The sequence below is a fragment of the Onychomys torridus genome, chromosome 18 (assembly GCF_903995425.1).
Source record: "Onychomys torridus chromosome 18, mOncTor1.1, whole genome shotgun sequence".
Classification (NCBI taxonomy): Eukaryota; Metazoa; Chordata; class Mammalia; order Rodentia; family Cricetidae; genus Onychomys; species Onychomys torridus.
This window is the reverse complement of record NC_050460.1, coordinates 7,984,171-8,009,688: the sequence shown is the minus strand read 5'-3', so window position 1 is coordinate 8,009,688 and position 25,518 is coordinate 7,984,171. Positions and strand designations below refer to the sequence as shown.

The 25,518-nt window shown below is 43.8% G+C and overlaps 1 protein-coding gene across 1 annotated transcript in view; it reads left to right on the top strand.

The window, feature by feature from the left end:
• Xpo5 (exportin 5) overlaps positions 1-25,518 on the top strand; it is a 43,126-nt gene that overhangs the window by 5,992 nt on the left and 11,616 nt on the right. The window contains exons 4-20 of the mRNA XM_036167352.1: positions 117-254; positions 889-1,071; positions 5,014-5,040; positions 5,355-5,540; positions 6,119-6,195; positions 8,810-8,909; positions 9,741-9,824; positions 10,467-10,592; positions 11,757-11,847; positions 12,555-12,683; positions 13,975-14,105; positions 16,486-16,641; positions 17,960-18,001; positions 18,440-18,529; positions 19,252-19,451; positions 20,990-21,089; positions 21,866-22,047. Coding sequence (XP_036023245.1) covers positions 117-254; positions 889-1,071; positions 5,014-5,040; positions 5,355-5,540; positions 6,119-6,195; positions 8,810-8,909; positions 9,741-9,824; positions 10,467-10,592; positions 11,757-11,847; positions 12,555-12,683; positions 13,975-14,105; positions 16,486-16,641; positions 17,960-18,001; positions 18,440-18,529; positions 19,252-19,451; positions 20,990-21,089; positions 21,866-22,047 — 2,042 coding nt within the window. The remainder of the gene's footprint in view (positions 1-116; positions 255-888; positions 1,072-5,013; positions 5,041-5,354; positions 5,541-6,118; positions 6,196-8,809; positions 8,910-9,740; positions 9,825-10,466; positions 10,593-11,756; positions 11,848-12,554; positions 12,684-13,974; positions 14,106-16,485; positions 16,642-17,959; positions 18,002-18,439; positions 18,530-19,251; positions 19,452-20,989; positions 21,090-21,865; positions 22,048-25,518) is intronic.

Genomic DNA, 25,518 nt, shown 5'->3' with positions numbered 1-25,518 from the left:
GACCCCAGACAACTGGGTTACATTCCAAGGCCAAGGGTTCTGTGTTTTTATAGCCCAGTTTTTATGCGTAGAATTCAGTCTTACAGTCCAGAATCCCTCTCTCTCTCTTCCCTCAGGGAACACTGAGTATTCTGGAGGAGGAGAACCACATTAAAGATGTTCTGTCTAGGATTGTGGTGGAGATGATCAAGCGAGAGTGGCCGCAGCACTGGCCTGACCTGCTAATGGAGCTGGACGCCCTCTCCAGACAAGGGGTATGAAGTGCATGCATGCTGGCTGTGTGTGCACTGGCATGACCTGCTAATGGAGCTGGACGCCCTCTCCAGACAAGGGGTATGAAGTGCATGCATGCTGGCTGTGTGTGCACTGGCATGACCTGCTAATGGAGCTGGACACCCTCTCCAGACAAGGGGTATGAAGTGCATGCATGCTGACTGTGTGTGCACTGGCATGACCTGCTAATGGAGCTGGACACCCTCTCCAGACAAGGGGTATGAAGTGCATGCATGCTGACTGTGTGTGCACTGGCATGACCTGCTAATGGAGCTGGACGCCCTCTCCAGACAAGGGGTATGAAGTGCATGCATGCTGGCTGTGTGTGCACTGGCCTGACCTGCTAATGGAGCTGGACACCCTCTCCAGACAAGGGGTATGAAGTGCATGCATGCTGACTGTGTGTGCACTGGCATGACCTGCTAATGGAGCTGGACGCTCTCTCCAGACAAGGGGTATGAAGTGCATGCATGCTGGCTGTGTGTGCTCATGGGTAGAGCGGAGGAAAAGGGTCACTTTGCAGTACTGTTCACAGTCTATCAATAGCGGGTCATCTGTTGGCATATGTACATAATAAAGTATTGTTGTTTAACTAGCTTATTTCTGTTGGCCTAGGAAACGCAGAGGGAATTAGTGATGTTCATCCTTTTGCGATTGGCAGAGGATGTAGTGACCTTTCAGACACTCCCCACTCAAAGAAGAAGGGATATTCAGCAAACATTAACGCAGAACATGGAAAGAATCTTCAGTTTTCTGCTCCTTACACTTCAGGAAAATGTAAACAAGTACCAGCAAGTGGTATGTATTTCCTCCTCGCAAAGTCCTGTCTTTCCAAGCTGGAAATTGTACTCTGCTTATATTCTAAGCATGCACTTTGCTATGAAGCTATACCTTCAGCATACTCTTGCTTTTTGTTTTGAGTGAAATTCTTGCTAAGTTGCCAGGGATGTCCTTAACCCACTCAGCATCCAAGCAGGCTATGACCTCATGGTCCTTCTTGTCTTAGCCTCCAGAGTAGCTGGGATTGAAGACCTATGCACTGGGTACAGCAAAGGGCCTATATTTGACCTGAATATTTTTTGTTTTGGAATGTTTTGTTTGTTGTTTTTGTGAAAATGACTTTCCAGGGGGAAATGAGCAGGTCTGGTTTAGCAGAAGGTAATGCCATCTTTAGAGCAACATTTCTGGGAAATGTCAGGAGAGAAATTACACTTTTCTCAGATATTCAGCTCAATGAGTTTATATGTAAATTCCTTCCAAAATAAAATCATTCCATTCCTTTAAAAACAGCATAAGAGCCAGGGATGGTGGCACACTCCTTTATTCCATCACAGAGAAGTCAGAGGCAAGCAGATCTCCCAAGTTCCAAGGCAGCCTGGTATACTAATGAGTTTCAGGTTAGCTAGGTTACATACATATTGAGAGTTTTGTCTACAAAAACTAAGAAGCATAAAACTGCAGGTTAATATTTGTTATTAAAACTCTAGATGGGATTTGGTTCCTAGCACCCACAGGGCATCTCATAATCATCTATAAATCTAGTCCCAGAAGCTCTGATACCCTCTTGGCTTCCTCAAGAACCAGACACATACTTGGTGCACAAGTACATTGGGGGCAAAATCCTCACACCCATCAATTAGTGAGACAACAAAACCCTTCCAGGCCGCCGATGGTCAGTCAGTCCAGATAAGTCATGGGGTGCTTTTGGGCCTGGTTCCTTTTGCAGTGGGTCAGTTGCAGTGTGTATTAATTGTCACTGCGTGATGTGGTATTCTGTTCTTAGAGGGTTTTTCTTCTACAGAAAACAGACACTGTGTTTCCCACCTTTATCATTTTTAGAAGCCATTTTTCAGAAGAAGGTATTTGAAAGGTAATCCTGGAGTTTGAGAGCTGGCTCATCTGTAAAGAGTGTTGAGGACCTGTGTTTGGTTTCTAGAACCCACATGGCAGTTCATAACTATAATTCCATCTCCAGAGGACCAGACACTATCTTTTGGCCCCCACTGACACCTTTAGACACATGGCATATACTCATACAGGCACACTTATTTACATGAATGAAAATAAAAATCTTTTAAAAAGAAAAAGTTAGCTGGGCACGGTAGTGTTCATGCTTTTAATCCCAGCACTTTGGGGGCAGAGACAAGAAGATCTCTGTGAGGTTGAGCCAGCCTGGTCTCCATAGTGAGTTCCAGAAGAAGACAGCCAGAACTATATAGTGAGACCCTGTCTCAGAAAAACAAATAATAATATTAATAAAATAAAAACCCAATGGGTGGAAAGAACTGGGGAGATGGTTCAGTGAGTAAAGTTCTTGCCATACAAGCATGTGGACCTGAGTTAGGCGGTGTCTGTAATCCCAGGACTGATCAATGGACACAACTGGATCCTCGGAACTTGCTACATGACCAGGCTAGCCAGCTGGTGAGCTCTGGCTTTAGTGAGAAACCCTGCCTCAGAAACAGTAGGGAGGAGAACAATAGAAGACACATGATATTGACCTTGTACAGCCTCTACGTCACTCAAACACACATGCACGTGTATCTGTATATACATGCACACACGCACACATGCATATACCACATGTGCCCTACAAAAAAAGATGTTCAAATTCACTCCCAGCTACATATTTGAGGAGACTATCTTAAAACAAAACAAATATCAGAATCTGTTTTCCTTAGGAAATGCAATCCCATTCTTTAAGATGGATTAGCTTCATGGAGGAAATAGAAGCAGGTTTGCCAGATTAGGTTAGGACACATATTTTTATAGTCTAATAACAGTAAATTAATGATGATGTTCCTTAATTCTTGAAAGAATTATAGATCAAAGTTTTTGAACCTCAGCAGTATTTACATGTTTTGGGGGGAGGCAGGGTATCAAGATAGAGTTTCTCTATGCATCCCTGTCTGCCCTGGAACTCACTCTGTGGACCAGGCTGGCCTTGAACTCCGAGATCTGCCTGCCTCTGCCTCCCAAGAGCTGGGACTGAAGGCATGCACTACCATGCCTAGCTACTTTTAAATGCTGGGTGTGGTGGTTCACACCTGTCATCCCAACATTTAAGTGGTCAGGGTAAAAAAGTCAGTATATAATATTCTCTTCTGCTAGACAGAGTTCAAGGCCAGAATCCAGTAAATGAGAATAGTTTCAAACTCAGAATAGTTAGCACCTGGAAAGCTGCACTTCATACAGTAGGGTCTGTGAAAAGCTACACAACACTATGTGGCGAAAAATTATTTTCTAAGCCAGCAAACTACAACAGTGGGTAAAGGGTACTTGCTGCCAAGCCTCACAGCCTGAGTCTCATCCTGAGACCCAATTTGTAGAGGGAGAAAACTAAACATTTTCTTTTTCGCCTTTGATCTCCACATCAGTTCTGTGCCTGGACACATACCATAAATTATAAGTGAGTAGATTTTAGAAAATGTGCCACATGTCTTTATGTGTCTTTATCCCAGCACTTAGGATGCAGAGGCAGACAGATCTCTGTGTTTGAGGCTAGCCTGGTCCATATAGTTGCTGGCCAGTCAGAGCTACATAGAGAGACCCTATCTCAAAAAACAACAATAAGAAAGAAAAAATTTCTGGGTATTAATTCCTTGTATCCTCTCATCCTTTTGGGATTCTTTCTCAATTTTCTTTTTAAAAAATTATATTTTCGCTGCTTAGAGAGCTTTTTCCTTGTTGATAGTTATCATTAATGCAGTCTGTTGGTTTCTACATATTAATTGCACTCAAAGCAGCTCTGTTTGGAGATGGCTTGCACATAAATCAGAAATAAATCCTGGAGGGTCTCCTCCTTTCCCTCTGTGCCCCATTTCTGTCTTTTAACCAGGCTGCCCTCTCAAGAGTTAGAACACACCAAGAAGTCACCTTTGGTCTTTTTATTTTATTACTGTTGTTTGAGATATGGTCTCATGTATTCCAGGGTTGGCTTCAAACATGTCACCCTACTGCTCCCACCTTCCAGATCCTGAGATCTGACAGGCACCACCTACCTGGCACTACATTTTGCATTTCTGTGTCACTCATAGTTCCTGCTCTATTTGTGTCCCTTCACAATGCCAATTAAGGAGAGTATTAAATTGTACACAGATGATGAAAAAAGAGGCTTGCTCCTTGGATCCCATCCGCTGGCTGCGGGGCTTGTGGAGGGTTGTTGTGAAAGGTAGAAACTGACCTAGCTGCCATTGCTTACGTCCTTTAGGACTCTCGTAACAATGGCCTTCGAGTACTGCAGAGCGTCATGACTTTGGCTTGTTTTTATTTCTCCTTTGTCTTCGGGAGTTGTAGGTGTTTGAAACAGTCTCACTATGTCAGCTGGCTGTCCTAGAACTTGATACATAGGATAAAAATCAGCTGTATTTGTACACATTTATGCAGAGCAGCCAACTTTGGTGTTGGGCATTTACTACTATGGCATGCATGATTTACTGTAGTTATACATAGGTGGTCCCAAACTTAGTTTCTTTCTTTACCCTGTTCTTTGGTCAGTCTCTTGATTGCCAGTGTTAAAAGTTGATCACACATCTCATCTCAGAATGAGGCAGGAGATACCTGGGGTACATAGTGAGTTCCATGCATACCAAAGCTGTATAGCAAGACCTTGTCTGAAAACAAACCGAAAAAGTTGGATCTGTGTAAAACCTCATCCTTCCAGGCCCTTTATTAGAGAGTAGGAAGTGATCGTGTCCTTTTCCTCATTAATCCCTTGGGTTCTTTATACTTTTCTTCCAGAAGGCTGATGCTTCTAAGGAGGTGGAGGTAAGAGCACTGTGTGGAGTTGGAAGGACACTTCTTAAAGCCTCAGGTATGGGTAGGTGTGCCTGATGGCCCCAGCCAGGGGTGGCTCTTGTTTGGTTCCCTGCTTATCGATAGTGGGAGGTACAGTGACATATGGGACTTTCTGCTGAGAATGCTAGGAAATGGTTGTTACCAGGAAAGAAATTTGAGCTCCCTGTCAGTAACTATTATGGGAAAACAGTTTTGTTTTGTTTTGTTTTTTTTAAATCATTTTTCTTTCAGAACTTGAAAATAAATTGTAATTCAGTGCCTCATAGTTAAGTGTTTTCACACAGGCTAAAGCCAACTGTCGAGTAAGCATCGCAGCACTGAATACTTTAGCAGGCTACATCGACTGGGTGACTCTGAATCATATCGTGGCGGAAAACTGCAAACTGCTGGAGACACTGTGCCTGCTTCTTAATGAACAGGAACTGCAGTTGGGAGCCGCCGAGTGTCTGCTCATTGCAGTCAGCAGGAAAGTAAGTGAACACTTGGTATTAGTGAACAAAATGGTTTATTTTGGCTTATGGTTCCACCAGAATGAGAGTCCATCATGTCAGCAGGTGTGGTGACAGGGCCAGGAAGCTGAGACCACTAGAAAAGAGGAGGGCTAAATGCTCTGAAAGACCCCCACTTCATACTCCTTTCTACAGCAAGACTGCACCTCCTAAGGGTCCCCCCAGCTGGGACCAAGTGTTCATATACCCCAGCTGACAGAGTACGTGCTCATTTAAACCACCATGTATTAAAGCCAGTTCAGCTGTGTGTCTCACTGTGTTTAAAGGGTTGGGGATTTCATCCTTTGAGCATTTAGTCTAGTGGGTCCATGAAATAGCTATGATTCTTATCACTTTATATTTAACAAATTTATATTTATTTAATTATATTAAATTAATAGCATTTAAGTTTAAAGCTTACTATGATGTCATTTAGTGGTATAGAAGATATCAGTACTATGAAGGTTTTTTGTTCTTGTTTTTGTTTTTTTGTTGTTTGGGATTTTTTTTTTGTACTATAGTTAGTATGTATGACCATGTTTTTCTAAAATTGGGTCCAGGGCAAGTTGGATGACCGGAAACCCTTGATGATCTTATTTGGAGATGTTGCTATGCATTATATTCTCTCTGCTGCACAGTGAGTCTCTGCCTTTCAATATGTTATGGGGTTTCGATGTTTTTTTGTTATTTTGTTTTCATTTTATTTATATATAGTGTGTGTATAGATGTTAATTTGTGTGGAGGTCAGAGGTCGATATCGGTGTCTTCCTTTATTGCTGTGCTCTTTGTGTTTTTGAGCCAGCATTTCACTGAACCTGGATCACACTCACTGGCTAGACTAGCTGGCCACTGTGCTCCAAAGGCTGCTTGTTTTCATTCCCCTGCACTAGAGTTACAGGCACACATCCAGCTTTTACAGAGGTACTGGAGAGCGAACTCTGGTCCTCATACAAAGACAGAATCTGTTGGTGCTGTCCCCAGCCCTTACTTTAGGTGGTTTTTGCTTTCTTTTGTTTTGTTTTTTGCTCATTTTGGTGCAAAAGATTGAATGGCAAGCTTTGTACATGCTGAGGAAACACCAAAGTATCATTGATAGCCCACCTAGCCCTACAGTAGTTTTATTTTTTAATAATTTCGATTTTTATTGACAATAGGTTTTTTAGAGAATATATTCTGACCACAGTTTACTCTCCTCCCAGTCCTCCCCAATCCTCCCAGTCCTCCCCAATCCTCCCCAATCCTCCTCCTACAGTATGTTTTTTCTGGCCTTCAGTTTTGGTTTTTGGTTTTTGTTTTGTTTTGTTTTTTGTGGAGCTGAGGACCAAACCCAGGGCCTTGCGCTTGCTAGGCAAGCACTCTACCACTGAGCTAAATCCCCAACCCCTGTTTTTTGTTTTTACATTTGTGTGTGTGTGTGTGTGTGTGTGTGTGTGTGTGTGTGTGTGTGTGTGAGAGAAAGAGAGACAGACAGACAGACAGACAGACAGAATATGAATGAATGAGAATATGAATCATCCTTGCTAATTTCAATAACTACCAGGTAAATAAGTCAAAGAATGATACAGTCTTAACCATGGGAACAAAGGAAGCTACTTTGGTTTGTGATATCTGTACATGGCCTTGGCTGTCTTGGAACTCACTGTATCTTTGGTTATCACTGTGGTTACTGCTCCTAAGGTCCATCTCTTAAATCTGTAGCAACTTTGATATACTCACAGAGGTGTCCTATATGCATTTCCTCAGTTGGTACCTACCACACCTACCCACAATTAGGAAAGCTTTATGATTCAAAATATGCAGGAAGGCTACAGAGAGCCTGCTGTCTTTCTGCAGCCTTCCAGATTCTGGTTTTCCCTCAGACTCCTATTTTCTCATCCTGTCCTGCCTCCAGGTCTCAGTTACTTCTGTAACTCACATGAGTTGTTACTCACTGCTGTTAGTGTGAATAATCTTATTTGTCTCAGGCTAATTTTCATCACCAAAAAAAGATGAAGATGTAGTTTGTTTTGTTGTTGTTGTTGTTGTTATTGTTACTGTTTTTGAAGAGCTATTGGATTCTGGTGAATTATAGACCTAAACTCAGTAATTTAGGAAAGTGAGACAATTTTTGTTTTGCTTTGGTGTTTTTTTGTTTTTTGTTTGTTTGGTTGTTTGTTTGAGACAGGATCTCATTGTATAGACCAGGCTGGCCTTGAACCCTGAGACATGCCTATCTTTACTAAGGTTAGAGGTGTGCACCACCATGCTTGACCAAAATATTTTTAATTTGATTTATCTATTTTTATTTGCTTGAAAGTATACACAGGCACATATCGCAGTATGTACGTGGTTAGAGGACAATTTGTGGGAGCCAATTTTGTCCTATCCCCCCCATAGGTTCCTGGAATTGAGCTCAAATCTTTGGTCTTGGCGGCAAGTGCCACTACCTGCTAAGCCATCTGGCTGACTGAAGACAAAATATTTTTATTCTATCCTTTTTTGGTCCCTGATATAAGAAATTGTTACATCAATACCCTGTTTTCCAATGCGGAGAATCTCTCATGACCTCCTGGGTCTCAGCCAGTGTTTCTGTGATGCTGCTTCCGGGTGTGCCCTGTCCCTTTAAGTCTCACACTCAAGCTGCCCTAAAGTGGTAAGGACTTTTCTCATGTCCAGAATCCAGTGTTTAATGATGAGGCAAGAGATTGCGTTGAAACCATATCCTACATCAATCTTTTTTCTTTTTCTTTTTTTTTTAAGATTTATTTATTTATTATGTACACAGAAGAGGGTGTCATCTCATTACAGATGGCTGTGAGCCATCATGTGGGTGCTGGGAATTGAACTCAGGACCCCTGGAAGAGCAGTCAGTCGGTGCTCTTAACCTCTGAGCCATCTCTCCATCTTTCATTGTTGGGTTTTGTCATTTTGGTTTATTGTTTGTTTGAAACAGAGTCTCACTGTATCTCCCTAGCTGGTCTGGAACTAGCGATGTAGATCAAGCCAGGCTCTCAGTGGGCTGGGATCAAAGGCAGGTGCCACCATGCCAGAGTGTTTGTTTGTTTGCTTGTTTTTTGAGACAGTCTCTCTTTATAGGCTTGGCTGTCTGCTCAGTATGTAAGCCAGGCTGGCCTTGAATTCACAAAGGTCCGCCTCTGTCCCCGAGGTTGGCCTGTAGTTGTCTTTGACATTGGTAGACACTGAGGCTGTGTTGGTGAGACACGACAGTATCTGCCTGTGGGACTCACCACACAATTCTCCTCCTCCAACAGGACTGCTGACGGAGGAGGCTTGGTGGAAAAGCACTACCTCTTCCTGAAGAGACTTTGTCAGGTGTTATGCGCACTGGGCAATCTGCTGTGTGCACTGCTGGTGAGCAAGTGTGCTCTGAAGAGCACGGGGCTGCCTGGGGATTCCTTGACTTAGAAATCATGGAGGCACTTTTCCACTTCACTGGTGTTAGTTGATGAGCATTGCTCTGCCAGTGTTTTCACAGGATTCATAGAGCAAATCATCTTCAGTGAAAAGGTGGGCATGGTGCATGGATTGGTGGTCTTGGGTCTTTTGATGTTGTTGGTTTTTGGTGGTGGTGGTGGTTTGCTTTTTTGTTGACATAGAATCTCACTATGTAGCCCTGGCTGGCCTGGGACTCACTATGTAACCAGACTTGCCTCAGACTTATAGTGATCCACCTGCCTCTGTTTCCCAGAGCTGGGACTAAAGGTGACTACAACCACACCTGGATTAAATGAGTATTTAACAGTTGAGTCACAGAAATATAAGTAGAACAGGTTTGATGAAATATTATTCTTTTTTTGTTGTTTTTTGTTTTGTTTTTGTTTTATGAGACAGTGTTTCTCTGTGTAACAGTTCTGGCTGTCCTGGATCTTGCTCTGTAGACTAGGCTGGCCTCAAGCTCATAGAGATCCTCCTGCCTCTGCTTCCTGAATGCTGGGGCTAAAGGTGTGTACCACCACCACCCGACTAATGCTGTTTTCTTATAACCTTTGTTTTTAATTTCTGAGACAGCTTAGTCTTATTTTTAAACTTGGCCTGTTTCTGCCTCAGCTTTCCTAGTGTTAAGATAACAGACAATGTTGTTTCTGTTGTCTGTTTATTACTCACTCTCCCCGCCTTCCCTGAGCCATCTCCTTTCAGCTGCTCTTTACTCAGTCTTATTAATGTGGTCTTTTTCTTCTGTAGGGCTTAGATGCTAATATACAAACACCAGCAAACTTTGCAAAGTACCTGGAGTCTTTTCTTGCTTTCACAACCCATCCGAGTCAGGTAAACATTATACGAATAACTTGACAAAGTTAGTATGGTCAACCCACATCAAGTGTTGTGTCCTGAAGTATCTCCTACCTATGTGCAAATGTCCGTCGGACCTAAGGAATACCTCCTGAGGGCCTGATGGAGGGTCAGTGCTACACAAGCTCCATCCCTGGGACGTGCAGTGACCGGGGGGGGGGGGGGGGGGGGGGGGAACCAACTTCTGACCTCTGCCTGTAACACACAGAGCCACACAATATAATAAGTAAACATTCAAAAGGGAATTACTGGGTCTGTTCCTCCAGCTGTCACTGTCTTGGTCACAGGTTTCCCTGCAGGTGGCTTTCTGCTTGTGCTCCATGAGGTGGGTTTGTGGCCCAGGTGATTTAAACAAGAAAAATTTTAAATTCAAGGTTTTTCTTCTGTGGCTCTGTGATCCTAGTACCCTCTGAAGAGAGAAAGGGTTAAGTGACATCCTGCTCATGCTCCAGGACTCGCACCTGACCCACTGTGTCATCATCCAGTCATCCGTTGTGATGCACTGCATAAGTGATTGCAAAATGCAGAGCTTCCTCCTGTGGACAGTTTGAGTAATGATCTTGCTCAGCTAATATCCAACCCCTTCAGCTGAACTGTAGGGTTTTTGTTTTGGTTTAGTTTCTACGCTCTTCGACCCATATGACCTGGGGAGCCCTCTTTAGGCATGAGATTCTATCCCGTGATCCATCGCTGTTAGCAATAATACCAAAATATCTTCGTGCATCTATGACCAACTTAGTCAAGGTAAGTAATGGGAATCCTAAATTGTAGAGTGTTGCTGACTAGACATAAGATTTTGATTGACATCACTGACTCTCTAAATCCTCTAAGAAGATTTTCTTATTGGGGAAGAAAGCAGTTCAGAATGGTCATTATACCTGTTCCTCCTTTATTTAGAACACTTAAATATGAAGTATGGAATGAAGTGCTAAGAAAACAACAGAGCCATAAGTTAATTGCTGCTTAGGAATTAAAAGCAGATTTAGCAGAATGTTCTGGAAATACATGAGGGGGAATCAGGTGGATTCTCAGATGGAGTAATATCTAAGGATTGTTTCTGAAGGTCATGTACAAGTTGGGAATGCATGTGAGCAGTGAGGGTAGCAGCTCTGAGTGAGTGCTCTCCCTCCAGAGACTGTCCCTCCTTCCAGCCTCCTGCTTTCCTTCCCTCCCTCCCTCCCTTCCTTCTTATCTTCCTTCCAGGACTTGTGCATTCTAGGAAAGATGCACATGCAGATGCAGAATACAAACAAACCCCAACCCTCATCGGGAAGGTGTAAAGTCAGAGACTTGGACTCTGTCTCCTCAAGAATTTATTTAACACATACTGTGTTCTAGTTTTGCTATGGTTTTATGGTACTTTTTCATTTATTTGAGTTTTTAATGTTTTGATTTTTTTTTTTGTTTTTGTTTTTGTTTTTTGAGACAAACTCTCACTGTAACACACTTTGGCCTACAAGTACTATGTAGACAAGGCTAGCCTTGAACTTGCAGAGAGATGAGATCATCTTGCCTCTTCTCTCAAATGCTGGGATTGTAGATGTGTGCCATCATATACAGCTTGCTTGATTAGTATATGGTGAAACCAGCCATTGCTGATCCTTCAACTCTATTGCATATGGAATTAGTACTTCTTCTTGAGCTGTGTTCATACTTGAGCCTTAAATGAACCCCAGAAGTTTTTGTCCCTGAGGAATCTCGAGGAGCATACCAGCTGGCTGTGTTTTCTCTAGAGTGTTGGAGCTGGGGAGTGGCTGGATTCAGGGGGACAGAGTAGTTACTGTCGTGCAAACCCGTGGCTCCTCTTAGGTGGATCAGGAAGGGCTTTGGCTGCTGAAGGCTACATAGTCTTCAGTAGGTCCATTCTTACCCCCTCCCTCCCCCCACCGATTGTCTTTCTCATTCTAGATGGGCTTTCCTTCTAAGACAGACAGCCCCAGCTGTGAATATTCTCGATTTGATTTTGATAGTGATGAGGACTTCAATGCTTTCTTCAACTGTAAGTGCCTGAAACTTCCTACCAGCACTCTCAGAATGGCATCTCCTACTGTAATCATGGGTGTGACACATCCTCAGACCTGGAAAGCAATCCTCTAAGTTCCAGATTCTTACTGTGGATGATGCTGGTGCCACATTTCAGCACTATGTATTCTGTGCCGTGTGTTGTATTACTATCAATGCCACATTTCAGCATGGTGTACTCGTGTTGAACATTTGAGAAATAAGGCGCTTCTCCAAGCAGCCAGACCATCTTACATCCTGTCCAGGTGCTCCTTCTACTTTCAGTGAAAATGCTGGGTACAGGAGCTAGCTGGCAAGACATTTTCAGGAGTAATTTTGTTCTTTTTTAAGTTTTTGGGATCATTAATTCAAGAAATCTAGAAAAACAACAGAACAAAAAAGCTGGGCAGTGGTGGCACACACCTTTAATCCCAGCACTTGGGAAGCAGAGGCAGGTGATCTCTGTGAGCCTGGTCTACAGAGCGAGACCCTGTCTCAACTGAAAAAGAGAGGGGGGGAGGGGAAGGGAAAGGAAGAGAGAAAGAGAGAGAGAGAAAGAAAGAAAGAAAGACAGACAGACAGAAAGAAACCTAGAATGAGCCTCTGTTGGATCTAGAACATAAGTGTGCAAACCAGTGACCACAGATAAATGGATAGCTGTTGAGTACTGTGTGCCAGTGCTGATTCACGTCCTTTCTTTGTCAGCCTCCCGAGCCCAGCAAGGAGAGGTGCTGAGATGGGTGTGCCGCTTGGACCCTAAGACCAGCTTCCAGATGGCCACAGAGTGGCTCAAGTACCAGCTGTCGGCGCCCATTGACGCGGGACCTGCGAACTGTTAGTTTCTGCCCTTGTCCTTTATTGTTAAATGTTAATGCTCTATGAAAACTGTACATACATGTTAGAGCCGTATGCTAATACTGTTAAAAAGTCACTTGGCCCACTGCCCACTCCCTTCCTCCTAGGTAGTACTTTGCTTTGCTCACCGAGGAAGAGCAGATAGTACCAGGAATGGGCTGTCACAGCGAAGCCGCCATGCCTCTCTCAGCGTTGTCTTTGTTCTGCTCTTCTGGCAGAACCCACGGTTGTTGGCTTTACTCTTTTTCTCAGGGATACCATTAATCAGACTGTCTACCCCCGACGTTTCGCTTCAGCCAAGTGCCAACGTAGAGCACGGGCTTACTTTCAGAAAGAATCTCTGGTTAGGCATAGGGACATGCAAGTGTACGACACGGCACGGTGATGGCACTAAGGGTGTGAATTGTGGGCTCTAGCCTTCACTTGTGAGGGTTTTGATTGCACTCTGAAGGTGGGGTGACTTGACTGTGTGAGGCAACACTCTATGGAGGTTGACTGTCAACCTACTGATCTCTGTCTGTGACTTCTCCCTGGCTCATCTGTTTGGGTGATGTTTATGAACTTGGACCCTAGCGCATTTCTCTAGATGTAACCCTGAGAATTGCTATGAGACTATTGGATGGGTAGCAGCATTTTATAGCTTAAGTAATTTCCTTATTGGAAGAATTGTTCTTTTATTTCTGCTGTTGGTGTTGGGGGTCTGGGACTGTGCATGCTTACATATATGTGTTTGAAACAGGGTCTTTTTGTGTAACTTAGGGTGGCCTAGAACTTGCTGTGTAGCCTAAGCTGCCGCAGACTCAACTGTCCTCAGCCCTTGAGAGCTAGGATTTCAATGCCTACTCACACTCTCACCTCTCCTAAGCCTCAGGGGATGCACCCAGGACCTTGTAAATAAATGTTAAAAGCAAGAATGCTACTGCTGAGCAACAGCCCTAACTTGAAATAATTCTTTATAAGCTCAAATATTTTAATTATTTGGAGTCTCCTAGATTGCCATCTAACAAGGGTAGCAATTAATAATTTTCAAATGCTGTGCAAGCCACACATTTGCTTACATGCATGTTCTCAACTGTGTTCATGAAGGGAGGTGGAAGGAGATAGCAGCCTTCTCAGGCCTCACATGTGCCAGGTTGTTTTGTTTTGTTCCAAAATTGGGACTGCTCTTTTACCTCTGAAATTACCAAGTGTTCTTTGAGGCCCTGGTTGTGACTCTTTGTGCTCTGCTATCCTACCACACTGAACAGTGTTTGCATGTGTCTTTCAAAAGTGTGTTCTCCAGCTGGAACCGGAGAGGGAGGCTTTTGCTCTATCTTCTCATCATCCTATGCACAATGGGAAGCCATGACCTTTTTTTTGGAAAGTGTGATCAACCAGATGTTTCGAACAATAGACAAAGACGTAAGTAACTTTCCCATGCTGACTGAATAATTTTTGACTCTTGTAAACTGGTAGATAGATAGGGAAACCTATGGATGCGCATCTTACAAAAGAGAAAACAGATTTAGAGATGTTTAAATACATATTCACAGGCAATAAATGCTATAAGTGAGACTAACACTCAGGTCTGTGACTTTAAGCCCTTCAACATCAGTGTGCATTTGGTGGGATGGTTGGTTGAGCCTGGTAGTACATGGGAGCCACATGGAAGCCGTAGCTAGGACAGTGACAGAAGCTTTCTCTCCATAAAGCAGCTTTCTCGGCTATGGCACGTGAAGCATAATACTTGTGCTGGGGTGCCTTTGTCCTCCCAGAATAATAACTGATAGTGGCTTGTCCTGCTGTCCTTCTTGTAGCCTGTTTACCTTCAGTTAGAACATTCCCTGAGCTGTAATTAACTGGATAGCGGCATATGCTATATTGTCCATATTCATTCAATCCAGATTCATTCAGTCACAGCTAGTTTGGGAGTATTTGCACCATGGTGTGTTCTGGGTTAGCTGTGTAAACAAGTCCTTCCAAATTAGATCTCAGGGTGACTAATGTCACCTGCTTTTCAGTTTGAAATGAAGACATTCTGAGCTTGGTCTACAATGTCACAAAACCTTGGATTCTGCATTTTCCCCCCAAGTTGTGTTTTTTTACAGGTTAGGTTATACTTAAAAGAGTAAGTGCGTTGCTAGGTGGTAGTGGCACATGCTTTTAATCCCTGTGCTCGGGAAGCGGAGGCAGGCAGGTCTCTGAGTTCAAGGCCAGCCTGGTCTACAGTGCAAGTTCCAGGACAGTCAGGACAGTTATACAGAGAAACCCTGTCTTAAGAGTAAGTGTGATACGTATGTCAAGAAAACCGCTTCTCAATCAAGGAAACAGTCCTACTTTCTCCCTTTCTGTTCAGCATATAAGCATGAGCCTGACTTGCTTGGAAACAGGAGATAGACTTCTCAGCATTTGTCTGTGTCTAGCTTAAGTCCAGAAAGTGTTTGAGGGCAGGTGCCTGTGGGTTGTGGCTAGATTTTGTAACAGCCTTTCATTTGTCTTCTCACTGTATTGCTGACGATTTAACCTCGGGCCTTGCACATGACCTCTTAGCTTTAGCCTTAACCCTGGGTTAAAGTAGTCTTGAAAGAGAAGTGTTGATGGATATGTGTGTGATAAAGTTATCTTCTTCATGAAGCCTTCAGTGTTTGTCTCCATGGCTGTACAAGTGACAGGCTTCAAGCTGCCTCTGTTGCTAGTCAGACAGTTTGTAGGCTTCCCAGTTTGCACCTTCACTATAAGCAGAAGCAGCTTAGCACATGCACACAGATAATAAAAATAAATTTTAAAAGAAAAAATATAACTTACACAGCAGATTTAGGCATTCCCCTAAAATCTTTTATTCAAGTTAACTAATTGGAAATTTAAGCAAAAGGATTTATTTTACTTATTTACTTGGGACAGAGTCTTACTGTGCAGCTTGGCTGGCCTTGAACTTGTAACAATGTGTGCATGTGTTTTACTGGTAGGAAATGATATATCCCTGCTGTGGTACATGTACCGTCATTTATGGTATTTGCTTTGTTTTTCAAGACAAGTTTTTTTTATATATATATATGTATATAATTTTTAAATTTTATATTCATTTTGTGTTTTACCTGTATGTATGTCTGTATGAGGGTCTCAGAAGCCCTGGAACAGAGTTACAGACAAATATGAGCTTCCCTGTGAGTGCTGGGAATTAAACCTGGGTCTGGAAGAGCAGCTTGTGCTCTTAACCACTGAGCCATCCATCTCTCCAGCCCTGACAGTATTTCTTTGTAGCCCTGGCTGTCCTGGAACTCACGCTATAGACCAGGCTATCCTTAAACTCACAGAGATCTGCCTGCCTCTGCCTCCTGAGTGCTGGAATTAAAGGCGTGCAACCACCACCGTCCAGCAGAACTATTTTAATAAAGTTGGACGGTTGTTTAGACTTTAATGGATGAAAAGCAGTGCATAAGCTGGACCTCATAGGACTGCTTAGATTCCTAGCTACAGAGGAAGCTGAGGCAGAAGGATTATGGTTCAAAGTTCCCTTGGACTCCAGACTGAGTTCATGGCCAGCATGGAAAACAAACTGTCTCAAGATACAAAGTGTTGGCTGTGGGGGAAAAGTGAGTTTAGCCAGTGATAAAGCATTGTCCTGGTACACATGAGGCTCTAGGTTCAGTTCCCAGCAACAGACTAACACACTGCTTGTGCATGCGCTTTATTCAGTCACTTATGCTAACTACATTATATATTTATCGCCTAGAGGATAAAGCAGATTGAGGGCTTGTGCTGGTGGCTCCTGAGCTATTGACTTCTCTCCTGTCTGTTACAGGAGGTCCCGGTTAAGGATGGGATAGAGCTACTGCAGATGGTCTTGAACTTTGAGATGAAGGATCCCCTCATCCTGTCCTGTGTCCTCACCAATGTCTCAGCACTTTTCCCATTTGTCACATACAAACCTGAGTTCCTGCCCCATGTTTTCTCTAAGGTATAAGCCTGTCTTCTTTGCAAATTTTATTTTAAAACTTGAGTCACCTTTTGTAACTGTTTGAAAATATATGTTATAAGCTGGTCAAGAGGCAGGCATATGTGTTGATTTATTAGATGATTTACTTGGTACTTCCTGTGGATCAAGCACTATGCTAGCACCTTATGGTTTAGGACCATTGTGGAAAAGGCACATAAACAGACACTGTACCCACCTATATGGTATTGTAATGAACAGACTTCGATGCTAGGAAGCAGAAAGGGGAACTGAGGCAGGTTTCAAAGTGTGCTGTTGGATTGCTGGTAGGAATCGTGAGAGACAGGGACAGCATGAATAATTTTTCAGGTTTCTGGCTTAGTGTTCAGTGCATCTGAAGTTAATATAATACATTAAACTTAAGACAGCTCTCAATATTGGTGATTGGAATTTAAATGTCTAAACTTTAGGGGGTGATGAGATAAAATTAAAGCATTGCCCCAAGACTAGAAGTGTAAGATGGCTGGAGCGATGGTTGAGAACACTTGCTGTTCTTGCAAAAGTCCAGAGTTCAGTTCCCAGCACCCACATGGTAGCTAATAACCACCTGTTATTCAAGTTCCAGGGAATCTTTACACACTTGTACTGGTCTCAGACATCAGGAATGCATGTGATGTAGGCATACACGCAGACAAAACACTCATACACATAAAATGCATAAATAAATATAAAAAGCAAAGAAAAAAGACTAGACATTTAGCCATGGGAAACAGGATTTGCATATTCATCTGGGAGGGGTCCTGCTCTAGCAGGGGATGTAGTATCAGCATCAGTAGAGGAGCAGCAGAGAGGGAAAGAAACCCAACCCTGCCTCTCCTAGAAGGAAGAGCTGGCCAGGGAGAGGAAGACAGTGCTGTGCACATGCCAGCAGCACCTTAAGGAGTGGGCCAGCTGCAGCAGGGGCTCACCAAGAGGTGGAGAGGTCCTGTGGGGTTTCATGCAGAGGGGCAGTTAGAAAGTGGACTCGGGTGGTCATCTCTTCTTGATGAAAAATAGACAAGAGACATGTCCTTGGCTGAGCTGTAGGTGATGACATCAACTGATCAGTCTGAGAATCCCCACCTTCTACTTTATAAATGTTGCAAAGGTAAAGATAGAGCTCTTGAGCCTCCTGTAGAGGCTCCTGAGAGAGTGGACTTCTGAAGTTTCATGACACTAATGAAAAGCTGTCCCCACCATCTCTGCTGCCACCAGATGGATGCCAAGGATATACTTGCAGAGTCTGTGGGGAGCTCATGTCTGTTTAAAAACAGCAGTGGACATTTCTTTTCTTCCCCCTCAGCTATTTTCATCTGTTACTTTTGAAACTGTTGGAGAAAGTAAGGTAAGACCATTTTTTCTCGTTTTATTTTGGGTTACTTTTTGAAGCAGGTTCTTACTGTGCATCTCAGGCTGGCCTTAAACTCTGCTTTCTTGCCTCTGCCTCCCAGTGCTAGGATTACAGGCATGCGTTGCCATGCCCAGCTGAGACCATTCATTAAACTATCAGATTCTAACTCCTTGTAAACTTAGGTATGAATACCTCATACTCATATTTAACCTTGATTTTTGTGTGTATGGAAGGATTAGCAAAACATAATCCTATGATGTTTTTCTGGAGATATCCTAGGGCAAATCTGAACACACAGGTTCACGGAGACTGAATCTCACTTTATTTTACCCTTAGACATGGACTGTGAATCTGCTGACTGTCACATGGCTTTCAGCTTCATTAATGAGTTGTATTTGAAAGTATCTCTGTGTTTGGGGAATGTCTCTCTAGGCCCCCAGGACTCGTGCAGTGAGGAATGTGAGGAGACATGCTTGTTCCTCCATCAACAAGATGTGCCGGGACTACCCTGATCTTGTTCTGGTAAGCTGCTGGACTCGAGCTGTGCCACACTGAGTCCTCTGTGTAGAGAGCTTTCTTGAATTGCTGCGTTCTTCCTTTTACAAAGGTTCTCACCCTTCCTGACGCTGTGTGACCCTTTAATACAGCTCCACATGTTGTGCTGACCCCAACCATGCAATGATTTCATTGCTACTTCAAATACCTGATATGCAGGATATCTGATATGTGACCCCCAAAGGGGTCGTTACCCACAGGTTGAGGACCCCTAACTTAATGATACAGTTTAATATTTAACTGAATCTGCCCCTCAAGATGCACAATTCTTTTCTGTGTGAGTAAGTGAGTTTGCCCTATAAATGACCACTCTCTCATTCTGATGTTCTCAATTCCAAGTAGTTGTCTGATTTTTGAGAGAAGCCAGATGCAGATTTCTGCAATTCTTGTGGGGATTTTTTAAAAAGTTGACATTAGTCCACATAAAAAGATTACTTTGAAATTGCTTCTCTGAATGCATAGTAGCTGTTTCTGTGTGTAAGCAATAGATTGATTTTGATGAAGATCTAGTAATACTAGTGTAGAAAAGCACCAGACACAGCTGCCCTAGCCTGGCTCCTTCCTCTTCAGACATCGACAAACATTAGCACAGAGTACACAGGCCTGATCTAGAGACTGTCTGGGTTTTCTGGCATCCTTGAGTGGCCCATCTCTCTGACAGTCAGGCCTTTTTTCTTTGTGATATGCAGCCCAATTTCGACATGCTTTATAGCCATGTGAAGCAACTCCTGTCCAGTGAGCTGCTCCTGACCCAGATGGAGAAGAGCGCCCTCATGGAAGCCCTGGTTCTCATTAGCAACCAATTTAAGAATTATGAGCGACAGAAGTTATTCCTAGAAGAGCTGATGGCACCAATGGTCAACATCTGGCTTTCTGAAGAAATGTGCAGGTACAGGAGACCTTGGGGACTACTAACCTGACTGTTCTTAGGTAGACCTAGTCTATTTCGAGAGTTGTGCCAGGCTGGGGGAGGGATGTAAGGATTCGGGGCTGTGCCCAAACTATCAGTGATACCTTCAGCTCTCTCAACATTTAATCTCTTCTCTGAAATGTCACCTTGCTCTATGTAGGTGTGGGAGGGAAGGCAATGGGCAGAGATGGCTAGCGTGGTCCTAGGGTGTACAGAGCTGTGTGATGTTTGCAGGGCTGCTTCAACACCATCGGAGAAATAACCACAGGGGGATCTATGGCCCCTGGTGCCTGTGTTGCCCACATAGTAGAGAATCTGTTTATTTTGTTGACTTTTTTAATTTGTAAAATAAGCAATGATTTTGGGAGTGGGAATGTTAAGATAAACTTTCAAATAACAGCTTCATATAATTCATATGATTAAACTCTTCTCACTATAAAAACTGTGTTTGGGGCCAGGTGGTGGTGGCACATGCCTTAAAATCCCAGCACTCGAGAGGCAGAGGCAGACAGATCTCTGTCTGTTTGAGGCCAGCCTGGTCTGCAGAGTGAGTTCCAGGACAGCCAAGGCTATTACACAGAGAAACCCTGTCTCAAAAATCCAAAAACAAAACTATGTTTGGGGTCTGATAATCTGTTAGTTTTTTTATTTGGTTTCTTGAGACAGGGTCACCAGTAGCCTAGTATGACCTTCAACTCCCAATCCTCATTGTCCTCTTCCTCTCAAGTGCTGGGATTCTAAACCTGTGATGATCATGCTTGGTCTATCTACTATTAACTCTTGTGGAGGAAATTGCCCTTCCTTAAAGTCATGATACAGGGAAGCTGTGTTGGTGTATGCCTTTAATTCCAGCAGAAGCATATACCAATGTGAGTTCGAGGCCAGCCTGGTATACATAGGGAATTCCAGGCCAGCTAGACCCTGTCTCGGAGGAAATTTAAAAAAAAATCTGGGGTTGGGGATTTAGCTCAGTGGTAGAGTGCTTGCCTAACAAGCACAAGGCCCTGGGTTCAATCCTCAGCTCCAAAAAAAAAAAAAAAAAAAAAAAAAAAAAAAAAAAATCTGAGGGGCTAGGTAGATGGCTCAAATGTTAAAAGAGCATTTATTGTTCTTGGAGAGGACCCATGTTCATCCATTTCCAAGGACCTACATGGTGTCTCACAACCATCTATAACTCTAGGTCCAAGGAATCCAGTGCCCTTTTCTGACTTTGCAATACCAGACACACTTGTGCACAGACAGGTGCAAGCAAACACTAAAAAAAAAAAAAACTTGTGTAGGGGCTGGAGGGATGTTAGGAGAGCTTACTGCTTTTCCAGACAACTAGAGTTCAGTGCTAAATACCAGGGTGAACTGCTCACAGCTGCCTGTAACTAACTCCAGGGGACCCAATGGCCTCCATTGGCCTTCACCTGCACTCACATACACATGCCCACACACAGGCACACTATACACTTAGCTAAAAGTAACTCTGTGTCTTTAAAGAAATGATGATGTAACTTTTCTTGCCCCTCCAGAGTGCTGACAGATGTTGATGCCTTCATTGCCTATGTGGGCGCTGATCTGAAAACCTGTGATCCAGCTGCGGAGGATCCATGTGGCGCCAACCGTGCGCGAGTAAGACTCTGCTGGGAATGGGGGTTGCGCTGGCCACGGGCAGGAGTTAGGGTGTTGCCGTTGATGAAGTTTCTCAGATGTGTTTTCTGTACTGGTGAGAGACCCAGGACTTCCTCCTGCTCTAAGTTTCTCCTTTCTTTTCTCCTTCAGTCTTGAATTCTTGAGTTAGTTCCCACAGCAGAGCAGATGCTCTTTTCTATGAAGTCATTATTTGGGCTTTAAGGAAGACTGGAGGTGTAATGAGGAAGTAGGTCAGAACTTGGTCGCAGGGTGAGTCCCCCCTGCTATTGCTCTCTGGCATGTGAAGAAGTCCTAAGTGATGGCCAAACCTTGAAACCTTAAAAACCTGAGGCTTTCCAGTGTCAGGTCTCAAATCAGCCACTGTGGTGAAAGCCACATGATCAGCCTGGCATGAGGGGTGGGGGTTAGGATGCAAGCTGTCGAGTCCCAGCCGGAGGGCCAAAGGTAAAAAATGGCAGTTTAAACACATTGGTGGGAGAGCTCATCTAAGCCACCCTTTACCCAAGGTACTATGAAGGGTCGTTAAACCCCTGGAAAGACATCCTAAGGAAAAGGGAGAGCTACCACTGCTCCTGAAAATGGCCGTGAGAAGACCCCTCTTGGACTGGACCATAAAGACAAGGACAGGAATCTTGATGGGGTGGGAGATAGAGGCTTCTTCCTGTCTCTGCCTCAGTCACTGTGCCGTCACCGTGATCACATGTCACAGGGCTTGGCCACTCATTTCCTGCTGTGTTTCTCATTCTTCTCTGTAGATAACCTTTTGTGTGCACAGCATTCTGGGGGTTTTGAGACGAACTAGCTGGCCTTCCGACCTAGAAGAGGCCAGAACTGGGGGGTTTCTGGTGGGTTACACACCCAGTGGAAATCCAATCTTCCGTAACCCTTGCACAGAGCAGATCCTGAGACTTCTTGACAATTTGCTTGCCCTTGTAAGGTGAGTCAGAATATTCTGTATTTTATTTTAACCCCAAGAATGTCAATTATAATCTTTATGTCTGATCATACTGGTGGTATTGAATTAGTTCTGGTTCTTTTGAGAGGGGAGCTTTTTTTTAAAGACAGTGAAGGTGTCTGTGTAAGGTGCACTCTATATATACATGGTTGGAAATTATCCAAGAATGGGGCTTTCTAATTTCTTTTTTGTTGTTGTGTTTGTTTTGTTTTTTAAGACAGGGTCTCTCTGTATAGCCCTGGCTGTCGTGGAACTCAATCTGTAGAGCAGGCTGGCCTCGAACTCACAGAGATCCTCCTGCCTCTGCCTCCTGAGTGCTGGAACTAAAGGCATATGCCACCACCGCCCAGCTTATTTTCTCATTTTTAAATGTGGGTTTTGTTTGTTGATGTTGTTATTTTCTTTTGTTGGCTTGCTGTCATTTTGATGGTACTGCTGGGGACTGAACTGGGCCTTGAGAGTTCAAGGCAACAGCATACCACCAAGGGACCTCCCAACCCTTTTTTCTGCATGCCTACTTTTAAGATTCTTTAACTTAAAGTTTTATCAGTAAAGGAATGGCTTATTGGGGGGCCGTTGCTTTCTGTGGTCTTTCCCCAGATGGTGTCCATGTGCACTAATAGGAATTTCTCACCAATGACTGGACTCATGTAGGCCAAATGTCCACTGGCTCAACAAGTCACCTATGAGCTAGGCTTCCCTATGAGACCAGCAGCCACTGTAGCTTGAAAGGCAGAATTAGGGACCCCCTTCAGTTTCCAAATTTTAACAAGATAGCAGGGCGTTTCATGTATACATTAAAGGGTTAGAGTCATTTTTCTAGGTCACATGCCCTGACATATTCCAATGAAAGCTGGCCAGTACAGGCTTGTTGATTATGAGAAGTATACTTTTGAGCTTTATAAAAGTGAAACTCTAAAAAATGTACTTCTTGGTATCTGGTTTCTTTTTCTCAATAACATGGAGTGGGAGCCATCCAAGTTGCATGTAGCTGTTTCTTCTCACTATCTACATGGTATTCTGCTGTGTGGCTATGCGGTCTTATTGGCCCTGCCGGACTTTTGGACAGTTTTGATAGTATACAGTGCTGCATGTACACTCTTCGGAATGTCATAATGTCTGCGCAATCCCGCTGGTTATACACAGAGGAGAATTCCTGAGTTGTAAGTTACGTATGTTTTCAGTTTTCACAGCTAGGGTGGCTTTCAGATGTGGTGTACTGATTATGCTCCTAGCAGCTGTGTACGGGAATGATGAAAAGTTTTTGGCTCTTTCCTTGTTGCTTTGTAACAGCGTCCTGCCAGCCCTTTGTGTGTGTGTGGGGGGGGGGGGTGCGTGCAGAAGCCAGAGACTGTTGTCTGGATGTCTTTCCACTTTACTTCTCTGCTTTATTCTTTGAGACAGTCTCCAACTTGACCTAAACTTGGAAGTTTGGCAAGACTGGCTGACCAAAGAGCCCCTGGCATCTGCCTGTTTCTACCCACCTCAGTACTGTGTGACAGGCATGGACTACCATGCCTAGCTTGTACATGGGGTTGGGTTGGATCTGACTTATAGCTTGATACTTGTATAGAAAGCACTTTACTCACCAGCCATCTCTGCAGACCCTTTTATGGGTTTTGTTTTGTTCTGTTTTGTTTTTCAAGACAAGGTTTCTTACATAGCCTTGGCTGTCCTGGAACTCACTCTGTAGCCCAGGCTGGCCTCGAACTCACAGAGATCCTTTGTCTCTGCCTCCTAAGTGCTGGGATTAAAGGCATGTGCCACCAATGCCTGGCTATGTTTTTAAATTTTATTTGGGGGTAGTCATTCTTTGGGCTTTGTTTATATTAAAACATGGTTTGTATAACCCAGGCTGGTCTCTAACTCACTGTGACCTTGAACTCTTGGTCCTTCTTCCTCCCAAGTGCTACCATACTCAGCTGTAGTTTTTTGTTTTGTTTTGTGTTGTTTTGTTGTTTTTCGAGACAGGGTTTCTCTGTGTAGCTTTGCAGCTTTCCTGGAACTCACTTTGGAGACCAGGCTGGCCTTGAACTCACAGAGCTCCACCTGCCTCCGCCTCCCAAGTACTGGGATTACCGGCATGCGCCACCACTGCCTGGCAGCTGTAGTTTTTTGATTTGGCTTAGTTTGGTTTTTTATGATCACATTTCATTAATGAATGAAAATAGCAGCCAGGTATACTGATGCAGCTACTAGTATCACATGTAATCACATCACTTGGGAAGCTAAGACAGGAGACTCTTGGGCACAAGATATTGTCCCAAAACACAAAACAGATGCACATGTTCTCACATGACTTTAATACTAGCATTTGGGAGCAGAGTCAGGCAGACATGTGTGGGTTCAATGCCAGCCAAGGCTATATAAGGAGACTTTGCCACCACCACCACCACCACCACCCCTTTTTTTAAACATCAGGCTCATTTGCTCAGAGTCAAGTTTAAATTTATTTCTTCTGAGTAATTGTATCAGATTATTTTATAGTATCAATATTGTCCCAAACAACTGAGAAAATTTTGTTCCCAGAAAGCAAAATACATCAAATTGAGCAAAGCACAATTTTGTTTTGTCTTGTTTTTTTCCTGAGAGAGTCTTGGCTGCCTAGCATGCATCCCTGGAGCTTGCCACTCCACTTACAGGCAGCTTCCACTGAGTAGTGTCCTCTCTTTCAGGGACTGTTTGTTGTTTCTAGAACTTCAGAGAGTTGCCTCATGGGCCTTCTCATGAGTTACCTGAGTTTTTATGAGCCTTTCAGAGGAGAGTTTCTGCCCAAACAGAACAGCTACTAGCCACTTGGTCTCCTGAGTTCAGTCCCTGAGACCCACGTGGTGAAATCAGAGGCTGGATGTGGTCGTGCACAACTGTAATCTCATCTGTACTCCAAAGGGTGAGGCAGGAGGATTGCTGCAAATTCAAGACAAGCTTGGGCTTACATAATGAGATGCTGTCTTAAGAACACACATACACAAATACAGAGTGAATTCAAAGCCAGCTGGGGATATAGCTCAATGGTAGAGTGGTCCATGTGTGAGGTCTGCTCTTCATCCCAGTGTTGTGCAACTGAGAGGCTACAGCAGGTAAGGACTTGCCACCAATCCTAACAGCCTGAGTTCAGTTCCTGGAATCCAGGTAGTGCAAGGAGACAACCAAACACTCCCTCTCTCCCTCTCTCTCTCTCTCCCTCTCCCTCTCTCTCTCTCTCTCATATATATATATATGAGACTCAACACCACTTTTCCCCTCTCTCTCTCTACTTGTTTGTATGTGTGGTTTTCAAGACAGGGTTTTTCTGTTTAGACCTGGCTGTACTGGAAGTCACTCTGAGGCCAGGCCCAACTTGAATTCAGAGATCTGTCTGCCTCTGCCTCCCCAGTGCTGGGATTAAAGGCAATCCCTACCACTGTCTGATGAGAACCAGACTCTTAGGTTGTTCTCTGACCTCTTGACATG